The 17,651-nt window shown below is 46.2% G+C and overlaps 1 protein-coding gene across 3 annotated transcripts in view; it reads right to left on the reverse strand.

Annotated features, from left to right (window-relative positions):
• Positions 1–285: 285 nt before the first annotated feature.
• Positions 286–17,651, reverse strand: part of rspo2 (R-spondin 2) — a gene marked incomplete at its 3' end in the record, with an annotated part of 52,474 nt that continues 35,108 nt past the window's right edge. For 2 of the 3 annotated variants that reach the window (XM_079227732.1, XM_079227731.1), the window contains exon 5: positions 286–401. In XM_079227732.1, the coding sequence (XP_079083858.1) occupies positions 286–401 (116 nt within the window). The remainder of the gene's footprint in view (positions 402–17,651) is intronic. The other variant, XM_079227733.1, reaches the window with a different exon arrangement.

The raw sequence follows: 17,651 nt of genomic DNA on the forward strand, positions 1-17,651 counted from the left end.
CTGCAGCAGGGGGAGAAGCAGCAGGGAGGCATGAAGCGTGTGTTTAGTGTGTTGATGCCATTAGCGTACATCAGACGTATTTTTGTTGCAACGGACTTGTGAGTCATGGTTGTGCCCTGGTGGGCAGGGTGGGTGTGGGTGGGGGAGTGTGGGAACGGGACGGGACGGGACGGGGGAGGGGGGGGGGGGGTTGTGATAGTCGTCGGTCAGAATATGGGTGCAGCAGCAGCGGCTAGCAGCTTTGCGTTGCTTCTTTGTTCAATGGGAAGTCCGTGGTTTCCGTCTTCACTGGCTGGAGCGCGCAGAGGCCAAGTGGTCGCTGTGCTGGTTCTGGGCCCGAAACCGCAGCCTTTGCTTGTTCTTCTTCTTTGGTTCTTTGGATCGTTGCTTCCCTGAGCCACCTGGGAGTAAAGAGAGAACAAGAGAGAAATGGTTATCCCTTTATAATTAGTACCACCCACACTTTTTTGATTCTCCAAGTAACGGCCGTCCTGTGTTTCAAACAACCTCGTGTCAAAGTACGTCCACTCAATGTCACATGATCCGTTTCTTTGGCAAATGTTACATGACGAGTACGGGTGGATTACCAGCAGAGAACAGTGGCCAACTGCCCTGGGGCCCCAGACCCTCAGGGGGCCAAAAGGTTGTCTGTGTGGCAATTACTTTGTGGTAACTTGATTAGTTTTAAATCAGTTTGAAACACAGTAAAGTAAACGTTGAATGCCACAAGGTGACCATGGTTTAGAGAGTGTGTCAACATTCTGTTTATAAGCTCTGTACTAGTTTTTTTGTTATAAATTGTGTTGGATCTAATTATTGCATCAAACCTTTGGCACGGTAATATTCCAGATTAGGAATATTGGTTGGTTTATGAGCCAAATGGGTCCCTTGGCCCTGAATGTAATCCACCAAGCCTGTATTCCAATAAATTCTCTGCTCTCTTTACACAAAAATGTGTACTACTGTTAGCTAAGTCCTTATAGGGAGAACGACGAGAAGCTTTGGGGCCTCCTTTAGGAAAGAACAAAAAATCCCCAAATGTCAGCATTTATCAGGTATTTTGTTTGTGAAAAGAGCCATGCAGTCCCACACAGAGAAGCAGTTCCATCACATAACCTCATTGACCTGGCCTCACTATAAAGAGTGTTGGCAGCTGTGTGGTGCTGCACTAAGCATATTTGCTTTAAGTGCACCAGGAGCAGGGCTGTAGTACTAGTGACAGCACTCACTTTTCAGACTGACTTTTTCAATGTTAAATTTATACCTGATCATCTGGTCAGAATGTGTTTTGCCAAATGACCACTGCTTGGATGATGCGACATATTGAAGGGGGGGAAATATTGCTTTTCAAGCAAGCAACAGATTAATGACCTGTGAGCTCCACTTCTATTGATATGACTGTAAAACGGTCATGAAACAGACTGCTGTGAAATGGATTATGTGAACTCAACCTGCTTATTTTGGGCTGGAGTAGTCCAAATTTGGGGCTTGGATTTGATTACAATGTCTGAAAGTTGGGAACATTTGAAAAAAGGTGATGGAATAGAAAGATAACCACTTCGGGGAAAAAACATGTTTTTAACTACAAGTTGCTTAAAAAAAAGGATTGATGTCTCCTAAAGATTCATAAAAAACCCTTGCTCTTCAACTGCCAATAAAAAAGGCTACATTACATAAAGAAGTGAACCTTATATGAGGGAACATCACATATAAGGTCTTGGTTTGCTTCAACCCTCAGGACTCAACCTCAGCTTTAAACAAATGTCTGTTCAGACCAACACTTTTCCCTGTCACTGCAATAGAGAGGGGAGATAAGTATGGGAAGTTGCATAACTCTCTTTCCAAGTTGGAAAGGTCCCCCAGCCCAAGGTTAATCCATCCCAGGTTTCACTTGGGCACGCAAGGCATGCTGGGAGCAGACTTCCTGCTCTCATGGAAGCTTGTGTGGTGGAGGCTCGGCACCCACGGCTCTCTGTGACAGAGAAAACTCTGGCTACCGAACCGCAAAGCAACAATCTGGCTGCCAAGGCCACAAATAAGATAACGAGGTGTGTGTGCGAGATGTATGTGGGCGAGGGGGAGTGAGTGTGAGGGAATTTAAGGGAAAAGTAAAACTAATGGGGGGAAAAGTGGAGTAAGGCTTGGATGATGAGACGCTATCTGGATCCTAATCTAGAACACAAAGAAACTAGCCACGCTACGGTTCGCTGAGGGGGGAAAGCACAGGAAAGCGCAAAAGAAAAAAGAAAGCCCCGTCTTTCGGTTGCCTGATCCTGGGTCTTATAGCTGGACTTGATCGAGCCGCTTCTCTCACAGAAAAATAGGTAACAGCGTGTAAAATGCAGCATTATCTCCAATTGCCGTCTCATATGTGCTGGCGTTAAGCAACCCTAAAAAAGACCTATTTCCCCATGTTCAGAGCCACACTGAGGTAGATTTGAAAATATTCACTTCAAGCCGACACGCATGAGAAAGCAAGATATTGCTCTGCTAATAGGGTCTCCCAATGAATAATACAGATGCATGCAAACATCAAAACCATCTCAGAGCTATTTCCTGCAATTAATCTAATCTTGTTATTTTGAATCACGTTGCCAATCTGAGCCATAAAGTTTCTCGCACACAGCTCTAAATTAAAGTCACCCTTTGAAAACAACATCTCCTCCAGCAAAATTGTGATGAATGGCCTTCAATTGAAAAATATTGCCAGAGGACTTTGTACACTTGTTTAGCTGATGCCTCTTCAGATTTTTTTTGCACGATTTATGGTACAATAATGTTTGTTAAAGTAAATCTGGAGCTGAAAGGCATTTGGCCTATAGGTGTGTTTTCCTAATTGCTCTTTAAAGAGGTAATTTTCATTGAAAACAGTGTTGCTAGGGGCCTGATAAACACGGCTTTCAGTGCAATCAACTCAAGACGAATTACATTTGACGGCAATAAAGTGCATGGTGCGGCATAAAACTCCCTCTGCAACGGGCCTTTTCTTGGACGCAGGGCTGGATTTAAACTGAAAAGGCCTGCATTTACAGCAATAGCTTGAAACACAAATTTATATATATGTGTGTGAGGGATTACTAAAACAGTACTTTTCCTGGCTAGTTCGGGACTGGGCAGGAGATCTGTGATACAAAGAGTTTGACACTCCCTATACCACACACACACACACACACACACACACACACACACACACACACACACACACACACACACACACACACACACACACTAAAAACTGCAGGACAGAAACAAATTCAGCAACTGCACATGTAGACTAAGTTCTCTCTTGCATGGAGAGGACAACTCTTCAAAACTTTGATCAAAACCGAGCAAAGGAATCTAGAAACAGCTCAAACTAAATTATTTTTTCCCTCGTTATTGAAAATGATAAATAACCATTTTAATGAACCAATGTCTTTCTGTTCTACATCACAAAATAAGGCAGTAGCTAAATCGTGTCGCGATTGGCTAGCTAAATGTAACTAGCTTAACGTTAGCAGTAGCTGCTACCTTTTAAATCACATATTCAAACGTATTAAATTAAACATTAATCTATGACATTTCAATACAAGTACTACAAATACTACTTTTTCTTATGAGCTACGGACTATATATTTGAACGCGTTAACATGGACAAAAAAGCAGAAAGAACATTTTGTTGGTCGTTTTCAGGAATAATAAAGATTAACGAAAGAGGGCAGTATCTGTATTTTTCAGGTATTATTTCGCTTCCTTAGCAATTATGTTTTTGTATATATAATAATTAGCCTAAAAAGGTGTACAATGAAGGCATTGCGATATTGTTATCTGCCTCCGTAGTTACTGCTCTCTTGTCTTGCTAGGTCAGTCGTTTCCAAGCCTTGTTGCTTTGTTCCTATGATGGTGTGTTGCAGCACGTTGATAACATCAACTCCTCCTGAAATAAATAATAAGAACAAGTTTTGGAGGTCTTTACAGCAGGAGCCAAATACTTCCAGCTGATGCCTGATGCTTACCAGTACCGCTTATAAACTGTAGCCTTATAAATCACCAGATTCTGGATATTGTGTGCGCATTCTTACTAAATCCAGTGTGCTAATACGATCCACTCCATATTCCTGAATACTTCCAGTATCGGTACCAGCATGATCAGTGTGTTTTCAAGCTTCGGCTCCCCAAACTAACTGATGCCACTTCATAAACTCATCTATACAACAATCTTAGATCATATTTCATAGCCCAATTTCAATGTTGACAGCTAGAGGGCAACCAATCCCCACACAAGCCCCTTCCCCCAGCATCTGATGCTAGAGAGATGGTCTATCATATTTACCCAAGAACTCCCATTTAGCCTTTCCTGCGGGCAATACGCACGCTGATCACTGGGCTTTCATCATCTCATATTTACGGCCGATGTAATCACTTAAGCTGATTATCAGGGTTCACAGAGGAAACAGTTTCATTTGCCTGAAAAGAAATGATTAAGTCATCTCAATCGCTTTCAAAACCCAAGAACAAATTCATAAATCTTAGGGCATGTAAAGATAATTTTGTCTTGGAAGGCGCAGCAGGTTTCAAATCATTTACTGTCGCTGTGTTCTGCCGTTACTGGCACAGTGAGGATCAAATCAAAAGAGCATGGCTTTTATCTGGGAATTATAATCCTTCTTTATATTTCTCTCTCCGCTCTGGCTGCATTTACTATCACTACAGAAAGCCATGAGTTCACCAATGTTTAGTTTTCCCTCATTGATACAATCTTCCCCTGCCAACTTGACATTTGTGTTTAAGTTTGAAAAGACAATTAAATCAAACAAACAAACAGAAATCTCGAGAGCAAATCAAAATGTTTTGTGTTGCTGAATCAGAATCAGAGCCTGCGGTGGGAGGGCTGTTTACCGCTGTCAAAAATGACCTTTGTGGAATTCTTTTATGCGTCTGCGGACGCGCTTGTGTGTGTGAGCACGCTCCTGTGAATGACATACGTGCCCTTTATGCCAGTGCGTCACTGATTGCGAGCGTCTATATCACCTAGGCTGTGCTTGAGAAACACTTAGCGTCATTTCCAATCTTCCTGGCTGCCAAACCAGCGAGCAGAGAGCTCTCGCACGCACTGTGGCGGACGTTCCTCGCTAACCTCCCAAAGCCGGCCGGGATCCACCGCTTTTACTTTTTCCTCCTCATCATTCTTCTTCTCCCTTTTCCCCTCTCCGTGTCCCTGCGATTGCTATTTGAGGCTCCCAGCAATAATCAAGACGACAGCATGGTGAAGGTCCAACTAAGAGTTAAGCGCTATTAGACGTATCATATTATTAGGATCGCACTCCAGAATAATATCTCCTTGCGGAACGGCAATATGACTACTTGTCCAACTGATGCACTGAAAGATAATCAGTCAAATCCATATCCAGGGGGAATAAAGCCAAAGCTCCCTTCAGCTGTGTCAAAGCTAATATCTTTATTTTGGAAAAGGGGACTAAACTGAAGAATATGCAGAAGTGTACATGAGGGAATGTCTGCATAATGCAACTGTGACGTATTCTCTGAAATAAGGCTGTTATGGAGGATTTCTCCGCTTAAGCAAAGAGACTTTTTCTATCTTTGCTGGCCCCGAGGCCCAGAGGAAAATGGAGCAATGCAGCGACTGTCGGCACAGGCCAAGTGATTTCATCCACTAACGTCTCCGGCGGCAGTGCAGGAATCGACGGCCTAATCTTATCTCCATCGCTTGCGGTTTGAGAAAAAAAAAAAAAAAAAAATCAATGGCTGACCTCGAGAAGGCATTAAGACATACGGTAAATGAGATCCCACACTGCTGAAAACTCTCCCCCTGCTCTCCCGTTACCCCATCGCTCCACTCGACGCAGACGGTTAATTGATAACTTTCGTTTAGGACATTGGGGAGGGGGGAGAAAAATCCAAACAATTCTGAAGAAGATTCGGATGGATTTGGGGAAGGTAAAGCCGGCTTTTTTGGCGGCTCGTCTTTTTCATAAGCAGGCCAAAGCGGAGGCCATTATTTATTTGTGAGGGAAGGAGAGAACTACTGGCGCCAGGAAGATTTGATTTCAGTGGCAGAAATTGGATTAGCAGCCATTAAGGGCCTCCTCACACATACATTTATAATGCTGTGGAGGGGAAAGGATCTGTGGCAAGCCAGCGCTCTCTTTACTCACACACGCCGACAGCTCCTTCTGTCTGGGAAAAGGTTACGGACGCTGACATTGCCCTCTGAACTTCAGCTGATTTTATAGGCGGGACACATGACTTCAAGTGACCAATAGTTTATTAAGGCGTAGGCCAGAGCCGGGCCAACACTTTTAATGAAGCAGTAGGTAAATGGTGCTGTCGGAGGCTGCTTTAACATTTGGAACATGAAGAACACATGATGCAGATGTGTAGAAAGTGTACAAAAAAAAATAATAATAATAATAATAATAATAATAATAATAATAATACAGACAAAGAGAAAAGAAACTAGTAGGAAATACTGCGGCAGAGACAGACGTCAGATGTAGGAAAAAAGAAATCAGCCTTTTTGACAGGGAGGACAATCATTTACAAGAAGCTCATCTTGCCAACCGGCTGACAGGAGGCTCTCTGCACAGCGTCACTTAGCCCTAACAAGGTTACTTTGGATCACACTCTTTCATTCACTCTTTCGTTCCCTCATTCCCTGTCCCCCCACGCTCTGCTTACTATCACCGCGCTGCGAGGCGAGAATGATTTAAAACATACGCATTCCGATTTAAAAAGCTAATGTTGGGATTAGGTCGGTCATTATTTTCTCATCTATGGCCCGGCGGAGGATCCGCACGGAGATTAAAAATGCAGGTTAGCTCACCGCCCGGCTCTTTGATGCTCCGTTTCACTGACAATAAGTTAAAGCGAAAACCCGACTCGGGAGATTAAGGTCTCAGAGCGAAAAAGACCCGGCAAAACATGCCTGACTGACGCGGTGATTAATACGCCTGATGGCCAGTGCGGACAGCGTGTTTTTTTTCCCTTCTGGAGAAGGTCGATCCCACCAGCAACAAGCGGACGCAACCTGCCAAGGAGGGTCCACAGAACAGACTAAAGTTCTTCTCCATCCGTCTCCTCAGGGTTCAGAGTCGTGCTCTGTTGCGTTTCACAACACGGGAACGGCTCCACCTCTGGCTTCGGCCTTCAAAAAGGTATAGCTTATCAAGTAGAAAACCTTCCGTGACAATTGTTCAATTAGGCCAACTTCCAAAAAAAGCTCAAAAAGCAAGTATGGGCTTTCCAGAGCTATTTTCTCTCCACTACACCTTCACTTAAACACTAGTGCTGTGTTTCAGAAATGTTGGAAAGTTAGTACAGTAGGAAGAAGTAATTCCTACTATACTCGGAAAAATTAAACGGCATAATCCCCTTAGGTCAGGATTCCAAGTTGGAAACTTGGAGGCAGGATTTCTCAGGTTTCCAAGGCCCACTTTGATGCTGGCATGTCAACATGGCACTGTAAGCCTTAAATACCTACTCCTTTAGTTGATGCTCAGCGTTGCACTCGAGGAATCTCTTTAAACATCTGTGTGGCAAAGTAAATTGAAAAATGTCAATCAATTAGTCGTCGCTCGTTGAAATCGCTTTACGTTACTCAGCCCGGCTCTGTCAGTGGTGCCGTGAAACAACTCCAAAGCCTTCTAAACCACGCATCACATCTCCTGAGGTATTTACTGACTATCAAGAGCGAGCTTGGCTCCCGTCCACTCAGTGAGGCTGCAGGGCTCGTACACCCTCCAACTGTCAACAAAACCAAGGTTAACCCCAATGTGGGCAAGTGCTGCGTTCACACAATTTTGGGCAGAATGCTAATTTGGGAGTGTGCATGCATTATTCTAGGGTGGTTAGCCCAACTGCTAACCTAGATAAATAGCCTAAATGACCTTCTTTTGTGGCCTTGTGTATTTGTAGTAGTCCCTTACCAAGTGAAACCAGACACAGACAGTGTATGGCCCCGACAAAATTAGCTGCATAATGTAAATATTGGATTTGTATTTAAGACTGTGAGCAGCGGCGTATTTGCAGCCATTCTGCCAACAGTTTCATGGCATATTTTCTGTGTCAGAAATTCACAATATCTCAGATACAGAACTACATGCCGGAGGCTTGAAGCTTGGTTCAGATTGTGTTTTTTCCCCACCTGGCTCTTCGGAACTACGATTATACGACAGGGTGTGAATGCAGCAAAGGCCAATGCTGACTCAAATAGCTGGACCAATTTATTGCTGCATTAAAAACATTTACAATTGAATAGTAATTTCTGTTTTTTTTTTAAATAAATAACTATAGATTTGAATATATGCACTTATTGGTTACATTTTCTTTAGTTCGAAAAACAACGTTTAAATCAAGCCTGATGCTGCCTTGCACATAGAAGGATGATCCTAGTCACTTCCTCACAGTAGATTATTTCAAAAACACCGGTATCAGCTCTGCACCGATACCTAAAGCCCAGCATTGGTTTCAGGACTTAAAAAGGTGGACCAGTGCATATGTTATATAATATATGTTTGTAATATATGTTGTTATGAGTGAACACATCTGGCTTTTTAGCAACAACGATGTCCATCGTTGTTGTACTGCTTTTGCTGAAGTAGTTTTTTAAATTTTTTATAACAGCTTCATATCCTCTACATAAAGTGTTTCATTTAAACTTCACATGAAAATACAAAAGGCCGTCTCTCCTAAACTGCAACAACTGGTCTCAGCAACAAGAGCTAGATTTCCTCATCCCGGCAGTAAAAGCGGTTCAGCCATTATTTTTAAATGTCTGGTGGGGGTACCAGACACAGAAGAAGAAAATAGGTCTGAAGGGTTCAATCACATGACGCTATATGGTTTCTGGGCACATCCTGTCAACTGCTATGGTTTCCCCACTTCCGCTTGAAGCTGCCAAGATGTGACGACTTAAAAGCAGAAATCTGTACGCGCACTGCCGTCACCCTCCAGCAATGAGAGGTCATTTGAATGCAGGCCTGCCGTTGCTGTGACTCAGCCACTGCAAAACTTGGGACGTGCCAGCGAGTGAGGTTTCATCCTCTCTCCTCATTATTCAGGCGCGTAACTGATCATTATCGACTTTCGTTTCCACTAAATGGAACCTTGTTGTATTGCAGCGGCTTCGCACAGCCGATGGTGTCATGAGGTTAACGTCAGCAGCCAGGCAACAGGCATCGCGACCGGCCCGCGGAGTCTGATGCACCCTTGAAACCGCAGGACTCAGAGAAGCGGAGCGGCCCCCTCTGCGGTCTGCTATCTCCCCCGACTGACTCATCGACACATCTGGGCCTAAGTATATGGGGCTCTCCTGCCCCACGGGCACTTGGGTAAGTGAGGGATAATTAGCTTTAGTTGACTTTAATGAATGGCTTAATGTTGTGTTTCATTTCGGATGAGAAAAAAAAATACAAAGCTCAGCACTTATCAAAGGGAGGCCCTGCGCCGAGGTTGAGGGCCCGCTGCTGGTGTGGGTCTGTTTGTTTTTGTATTTGTTGTGTGGACGGGGGTGAGGCGGTCTGAGCTGAAGATAGCTGCAGCGTGAGGGGGAGCGGTTTCCAAATGTGGCCGCGGATCTAGAGATCAGGAGACCTGCTGGGATATACAGTAGCAAATGTATCATTCTAGCAGGGAAGCTATACCACAGATGTGGACTCTGTTTGTCTTGACTGAACGTTATAGGAAAAGGGCCACTTTGATTTCCATGTCCTCTATATCAATATGAGGCCTATGCGAAGGCTTTGATAATTCCCACATGCTTTGATATAAAGCAGGAAGTGTCTCACAGAGTTATGAGCTATTCATCTTAGTTTCCAATAAGTGTATTGCATCGGGCTGATGAAATGAATCATTTTCAACAGACACAAGATCCTGTGTGGAGTTATTTGCTCTATTCAAGCTTCGATAACAAGCTGCTTCCAAGCAACTCTGATATAACTGTCATCTGTGTTTCCACGTCTTTACACTGACGCACTATGCTCGCTGCTGCAGCTTAATGTGGTTCAATATCTTTGCAGTGCCATTAAGAAGTAAAAGCTATTACAAACTGGACTTGGCAGATCAGTTCAGTGTCCTTTTATACACTCTACCTTTTCCATTCGACAGCAAATCAGGCTTGGCATCCTTTGACTAATACAATGAAACACACTCACTCTGGAGGTCCTCAACAAATCTTCTCTCTGTGTAAACCAGCACCCCACCAGGATTTAACTGTACACTTTTAAAAGCACCCTCATACTGACAATGGATCAGGGCAGGGAAAGCACATCCTGCAAGGGAGGCGACCTCTTCTCACCGTGCCATTAAACTAATATTTGGAACACTGATTGTTTTTCTGAGGAGGTGAATCTGCATCTCCGGGGGATCTCTTGAGTATAATGTAAGCCTGGGCCTCGGGTGGCGGTGGAGGGGGTGTGGGAGTCAACCCCCAATGGAGGGCCCTGGCTTGTGGATTTACCTGGCTCAACCCCCTCTCGCGAGCCGCTGGGTCTTCAATCCTTCTGCGTTACAGCAGCCCACCCCACTTTATGGAGAGGAATAAAGTGGTTGTTAACAGAGCCAGGAGGGGGGCACACAAGAAGTAGGGGTCTTAGAGCAGGAGGCTTTCTGCACAAGGTGGATGAGGGTTTCAACAAACAACTTGTCGGATCATTGTCAACAACAATGGTCCGATCGCAGGTTAGGAATTCAAACCAGGCATGGCAAGCCGGTCAACCTTTCTGTGTGAGCTCGAAAGAGCATTCAAAGAGTTTGGAGAGTGGTGTCTTCTTCTTTTTGGCCCTTCCAAAACCAGAAAGAAAATGTTAAGAATGGATTAAACAGTGCGTTTGCCTGCTCTAATGAAATGCAACCAATAGCATGACCAGCTTACTAGCTTATTATCTAGTAACCGAGCATTAGGCCAAGGCCGAGAAGCATATCATCACCAAACTACATCAGTGTGTGGGGTTCCCGATTACTTGAAAAAGAAGGAAAAAAACGACGCTCTGATCATGACCAGAACATCCACTGTGTCACGTGGAGTCCTGGATGCTGTCAGAGTTTAGGGTAACGTCAGCAATACGGTCAATGTTAGCTCTTATATTTGTACTTATTGTCAGTGTAATACTAGGATTATTACCTCCACATTGCAGCATGGGACCAATGCTGTTTCTAATGCTCATTTTCTTCACAGGAATTGGGCTACATATGTCAGCTGACATTAGCTCAATTAGTCAGTGAAAAGTTGTTTTGATGGTAAACCACTGTAAAGCTCATATGTGCCCAGTAAAGCGGAGAGATTGCAGCTGTATTGAGACAGAACAAGGTGACTGGTGACCCGGACAGTCGCCATCGCCACCGTGCATGCATACAACAACAGCGCTTGTTCGTGCGGCTTGTTCGTGCTCCTCGTTCCCGAACGCCACCTGGTCTGCATCCTCATGGTCTCTGTGGGTCTGCGAGGGAATGGGGGAGGATATAGGAGGAAATTGTCCGGCATGATTCCCTCTTTATATCTCATTTCTGCCCAAGTCTCTTTATCCGCCCTCCTCTCTGCTGGGAAATCCCAGGAGGAAATCCCTCACATGTTTGGACACGGAGCACAACTGTCCCAAAACAGGACCAGACCCTAACAAGCGGGGAGCCAAGCTAAGTCAGACAGGCTTAGACACTAAAACAGAGACGGGGGCCATCAGGATCATGCCGCAATCCCCGTGCAATGGCCAGCGATGAGGGAATCAAGTCTGCCCGCCGCTTTTTGTTTTCTTTGATTGTTCGACTAACTCTCGAAAGTCGCCCCTTGTTTCTGTCTCCTCTGATGATCCAACAGACTGCACATATTTTTTGATAAAAATAGTTTGCTAGTTCACAGCGGAAGAAAGGGGGGGTGGTGTGTGTTTGATGTGTTTGCGCAGCTCCTGTTGCACAGGGGATGGGGCCTTGAGAGAGAGAGGGAGAGGTAAAGCCAATTCAGGAAGGGCTTGATCCTCTATAAGGCCTGTGCTGCATCCAACACTTTGTCAAACACCAGGCAGACGGACAGCTGAGTGGCTCTGACAGATCTGATCACAGACACGGGCAATAAGAGTCAGCACCGCTCAGCTCCTCTGTCGAGGCACCGCTCTCCCACTCTTGTCAGTAATCTCCCTTCAACTCACTAAAACACAAACAGAGGGCTTTGAGGCATATGGCAGACATTTTCTTGTTGTTTTTCGCCGCGTATGATTACAGTGTAATTTCAACGGTCATTTCAGGGTCTCACCTCGACGAGGAGAGGTTGGTGTACTCCAGAAGGCAGCGGCATCTGTCAGATATGCAGCAGGGGCAAGGAATCAAATCAAAGGGATGCTTAAGCTCCCACTAATCCGAAAGAAATGTCTCAAGGCCCAACGGGATCACGGTCCTGAACCCTGCCACCCAGCGGGAAGGAGCACTTATGTTTGAAAGGGATTCGATACGGTACCTGGGAATGGGTTGGGTTTCATGACACAGACCACTCAATCATGTCCTGAGGTTTTTCCTCCATGAGCCATCATGTTACATTCACTCAAAGGCAAAGTCGCGGGTATTTCCCACAAAGCAGATCACTCAAAGTACAGACTTCGGGAAGCTACTCACCAAATGTGAGCGTCCCAAATTGGGAAGGAGTCAGCTAACCCAGAAAAGTGTCACGATTCAGACGCATAGTTCTTTTATAGTTAATAACTCTAAACGGCAAAAACAGTAATGTTATTGTTTACTTTATGATAAATATGTTGACATATTGTACCAAGAGTTGGTGGATACCATTTCTCCATTTCAGGGACAGTTCACTCCAAAATCAAAAATGCATATTTTTCCTCTAACCTGTCGTGCAATTCGTCAATCTAGATTGTTCGGGATGCGAGTTGCCGAGTGTTGGAGATCTCCGACACGGCGAAATCTGCTTTCTCTCAAATTTAATTGAACTAGACTCGGCTTGTGGTGCTCAAAGCGGCAAAAGGAGAAGAAAAAAACAACATCTCTTTCCAGAAATCATGAGCGAAGGTAATTTCATTAATCTGAGATAGACTTGTTGTGAGCAGTTTCATGCAGGAACTACGGTTGAAAGAAAACAATTCCTGGTCATGATTTCTGGAAAAGAGGCTGTTGAGCTCCACAGAGCCGGGTGTTCCATGATACTGGTGAGAAGGCCGACATCTCTAGGGCCGATATCCAGCACTCACAAAACAGTCTATATTGATGAATAGCATTCCAGGTAAGAGGAGAAACACGCTTTAATTTTGGGTGAGCTCCCTTTAAGCTGACATATCTAACTTGTGACATCACCCCTTCTTCCTACTGTGTTTTGCATTTTTTGTGTTGATTGGAGTGTGGTGCTACCTTAGTAAGTTGGCCCTGGCCTCTACTTACCACTATAATGGCTCTGCGATTAGTGTACCCCCTCCCTACCCATGTATTTGTCTCTGTTAATTCACGCACACACAAAAAGGCGTACACACAGCCAAAGGCCGGCAGGTCTATACTTGCTGCTTTGCGTTGTGTCTGCATGTCTGCGTGTTCCGGGTCCACGCTCGTGGACATGAGCGGGTGAGAAGCCACAGCCTCCCTCTGAATCAGCAGCTGTAATTAAAAGCTGCGATGTCTCTGTGAAGAATCCCGCCAGAGATGGAGAATGAGAGGGAAGGAGGGCGGAGAGAGGAGCAGAGAGGAGAGGGGCTTCTGGTGGCTGGGGCCAGTGCAACTCTGCGGCAGATGTTTTTCCCCGTTCGGCTCCTTCGCCTCGCTTCTCTCCTCCTCCAGCCGGCGAGCCAGACCACTGGAGAGCGAGGGCTCCAGCGCACGACGTGTTCGTGGCGAACATCGTGCGCCACGCAAACACGTCCTCCTCTGTTGCGTGCACAGGGATCCTCAGACGGCCCCGCGCCGTGTTATGCGATACGTGAGCGAGAAGGGTGTCATCGGAGTACGAGACAGGAAAAGGGGATGGAAAGAGGGACGGGGAAAAGAGTCGATAATGTGGTGACTTGCTCTGCCTGTGAGGTCTGTTTTATTGTTTGGCGGTGTCTATTACGCATGTCTCATACTCCACATATGCCTGTCTGTCTGTCTGTCTGTCTGTCTGTCTGTCTGTGTACGTGTCTGTGTGCATCTTCATCGCCCGGTTGGGTGGAGATGAAAGTGTTTGCGGCCCACGGGAGAGCTGGCAGCGGTGCCGGACTGGAGGTCTGGCAGACAGCGATGCATCAGACAGATCCCACTGTGACCAGCTTGTGTTATCTAAATACGAGGTGAGAAACCTCCACACAGGGGCCCTCTCCAATATCAGGTCGTAACGATGTGGACACTGGACTGAAGCAGAAAACAGATGAGCCTGTGTGTGTGTGTGTGTGTGTGTGTGTGTGTGTGTGTGTGTGTGTGTGTGTGTGTGTGTGTGTGTTTGATATCGTAAAATTTCTCCATTCCAAACAATTCCAATAAAGTTCAAAAGTCAGTGTTTCCGAATGTTATGCCTGTCAGAGTGGAGGAGCCTCTACGGCTACATTTGGATCACCTTAGCACACTCTGAATCCATACTAATGAAATTTTTTAAAGCAGGGGAGGCGAGTTTCATTGCAGGTTTTACAGATTGCCACCCCTGAAGCTGCTCTGTAAAATCCTTTAAGACATCTCTGCATTGATTTCACTGCTCAGCTTTCTGATATGAAATGGGGAAATAATCACCAACTGTGCTCAGGGGGGCAAACCTCCGTCATGTCACAAGTGAACGTCTCTGGCTGGCAAGAGACATAAATGTCATAAAAGACCAAAAAAAGATCCATGTGCGAGTCCAACCCTACTTCAAAGATCTCATCACAACCTGTTGCCATCCATCCGTGTGAAGACACAGAGCGTGTCTCATCTGCTGTTAAAGAAAAAAAGATGATCACAGGGTGTAACTGCACAAACTGCCAGTCAAGGGAACGCTCACCGAGGGCGCGCTTTACGGCCCCGACCGGGTCACGGGCAACATCGGCTCATATTCCTCTCAGCGGGGGGAAATAGCTCCCGTTTGCGGGGCGAGAGAACATGAAAACATTCCACTTCTGTACAGTATCTTCCCCTCCTCCTCTTTCTTCTTCTCCAGTTTGCTGCCACTTTGTTTGTTTGCGTGCGTCTGTTTTTAATGGGGCTGTTGATGTTGGAGCCATATGCCTCATTTCCTCTGCCAGAGCAACGGCAACGGAAGCCTCGCAAGCGTTGCGGCGGTCCTCCTCTTTGACAAAAGTCCCGCTGAACAATGAGTGCGTGCCGGTTCTTCGAGCTCAGAAATAACCTATTCAGGATCGCGATTGTGTGCAACCGTGCGGCTCGTCATCCCGGGGGAGTTTAATTAAACACCAACTTCTGGAGATGTTTTGGCCGTCAAGCGGACCTCTGCTCGACATCAAAGTGTACTCTGGATATCTACATCCGCTGGCCTGGGTTCATTGGATAGCATAACTACTGATGCACACTTCACAAGCAAGCGAGTCGAACGAATAAGAGAACTGCTGCATCGAATGTTTGAACGCGGGTCTACAAAAGGCAGTTCAGCAAAACCACAACTCAACTGGGCCAAAGAGTGTGAAAAACAAACCTTCACTCACACCCCCCTCTTTCTTCCTGCTCGGAAAAGACCAGATGACAATAATGTGGAGTATGGAGCCCCAGCAAGCACTGCTGACCCCTCCTCTTACTTCCATCTCTCCACCCCCCGTTCTTTGAAAGGCCTCCACATGTTTATGGCTCATGCCTGTGGTATGACGATGGATTCTCCATATAAAGCCAGCAGGATCATGGGGTGTTTCAAATATTGCTCTCTGAAGACAGTTGCTGACAAAATGACAGCAGCCATATTTATTTTGGTCAGAAAGCAGGGGCACTTAGTGGGAAGTTAATCAGAGACCCCCCTCCCTCCCTCCCTCCTACCCACACCTCCCAATAAGGAATGCACCCAGGGCAGAGAAGTCTCGGAGACTACTGGTAATGACTTTCTCCTCCAACGGACGATTTAACACGACTCAACTGCACGAGAGGCAGAAAAATAAACCCAGAATGTTTGGTTTGAGGACATAAAGCAAGTGTTGATTGCCTGTCCGGGCGAGAGCAGATAGACATTTGTGTTATCTGTCAAGGAAGAGATTTGAAACACAAGCGCAGAGACAGGGGGTCGGGGGGGAATAATCTATGGCAGAGACTTTCAAATATGTTATAGCCGAAACAGAACTTGTGTTAATTTGTGACTGTGACCGCAGCGGGGACCATAACTGCCATTGGCATCGGGACGCTGGAGACCTGGCCAAGTCAATGACAGGTTGATGTGTCTTTCTTCTTCACCCGGAGTCTGATTCACTACAGCCCGATGCAAAGCTACCAAAAGACTCTGTCATCTCAGCTTTATGGTTGTGTGTGTGTGTGTGTGTGTGTGTGTGTGTGTGTGTACACAACGTGAGGAACTCATTGTTGTGTTTCTTCCCAACTTGATTTCTGGAGCATTCGATTAGGTTAATGTACAGTGCAAGATGCGAACCCAGGCAGACCAAAGGATGGCAGGGCACTTCTGAGGGCCTTCTCACCAGCTACTGTGTCAGCCCCTATGGAGCGGCCTTATTAAATGAAGATTAAGCTGTGGCTCCCCCAGTCACAACAGGCTGCGGTGTGAGGCACACATAATCACGATGACAGGTCGGCTGCCAATTAGTGCTCTCCTTCTGCCCTGGGAAAAACGCTCCTCGCTGCTCTCCCGCTGGCGGGAAGAACTGATCCGGATTGTCCGTGATATTACCCGGGCCAGAGATCGTCGTTAATCACCAGCCCTCATTCCGCTGTGGCAGAAACGAGAGCCGGACTTGTCATCTGGGCACCAGCTCTCCCTCTCTTCCAACAGTCCTGACTTCACAGAGAGCCCACCCGAGGAAGATTAATTGGAATAATGAGATAAGTACATTGGAGGAACAGAAAAGCAAACCTCTGTTCTCAAGTGCTCTGGATAGACTTCAGAGTGGTGGCTCGAGCAGGGCTCCATCGGTGTTTGGCTTGGACAAACACCGTGAGCTCTTCTGCTGAGATGGGAAGAGCACGCTCCATCAATTAGCCTCAAGTTGAAAGTGTGCATCTGTTTCAGAAAAAGAAAAGCTGGCCTGATAGAAGGCTAACAGGCTGACAAAAACACATCCGGAAATGTGTTTGGTTGTCGGGTTTCCAAGGCTAACACGGGCCAGACTCAGATGTGATCAAACTGGCTGCGTAACTAAAATGCTCAGAAGTGAACGGCATCTTACGCCAGAGCTGAAACCCTTTGGCACAGCGAGTATAAACACCAAAACTGTGTGTCACACGCTCGCACAGGGGCGCGCTAACCGCCGGCTCGTACGCAAAGTCTGCCAGAAACCGGATTTGTTTGGTGTCTCGGGCAGCGTGCGCAACAGACAAGGCGGTTGAGCTTCCTCCACAGTGGATTTGAGCCAATCACCGTTGCTCTGTGCATCGTTTTACGGGAGCAGAGGCTTTGGAGCAGATGGTTCGCAGACGGTGAGGACCAGGAGGTCCACAGCACTGCGGATTCGCCGCAGAACCACACTGGCTTCAGACAGAACCTGGCGTAAATCCCACCAGTCAACCAAATCCTCCTGGGATCTGTTCGATGCCGGGGCGGATCTGGGTTCACTTTG

This window comes from Taurulus bubalis, assembly GCF_910589615.1.
Source record: "Taurulus bubalis genome assembly, chromosome: 12".
NCBI classification, from domain to species: domain Eukaryota; kingdom Metazoa; phylum Chordata; class Actinopteri; order Perciformes; family Cottidae; genus Taurulus; species Taurulus bubalis.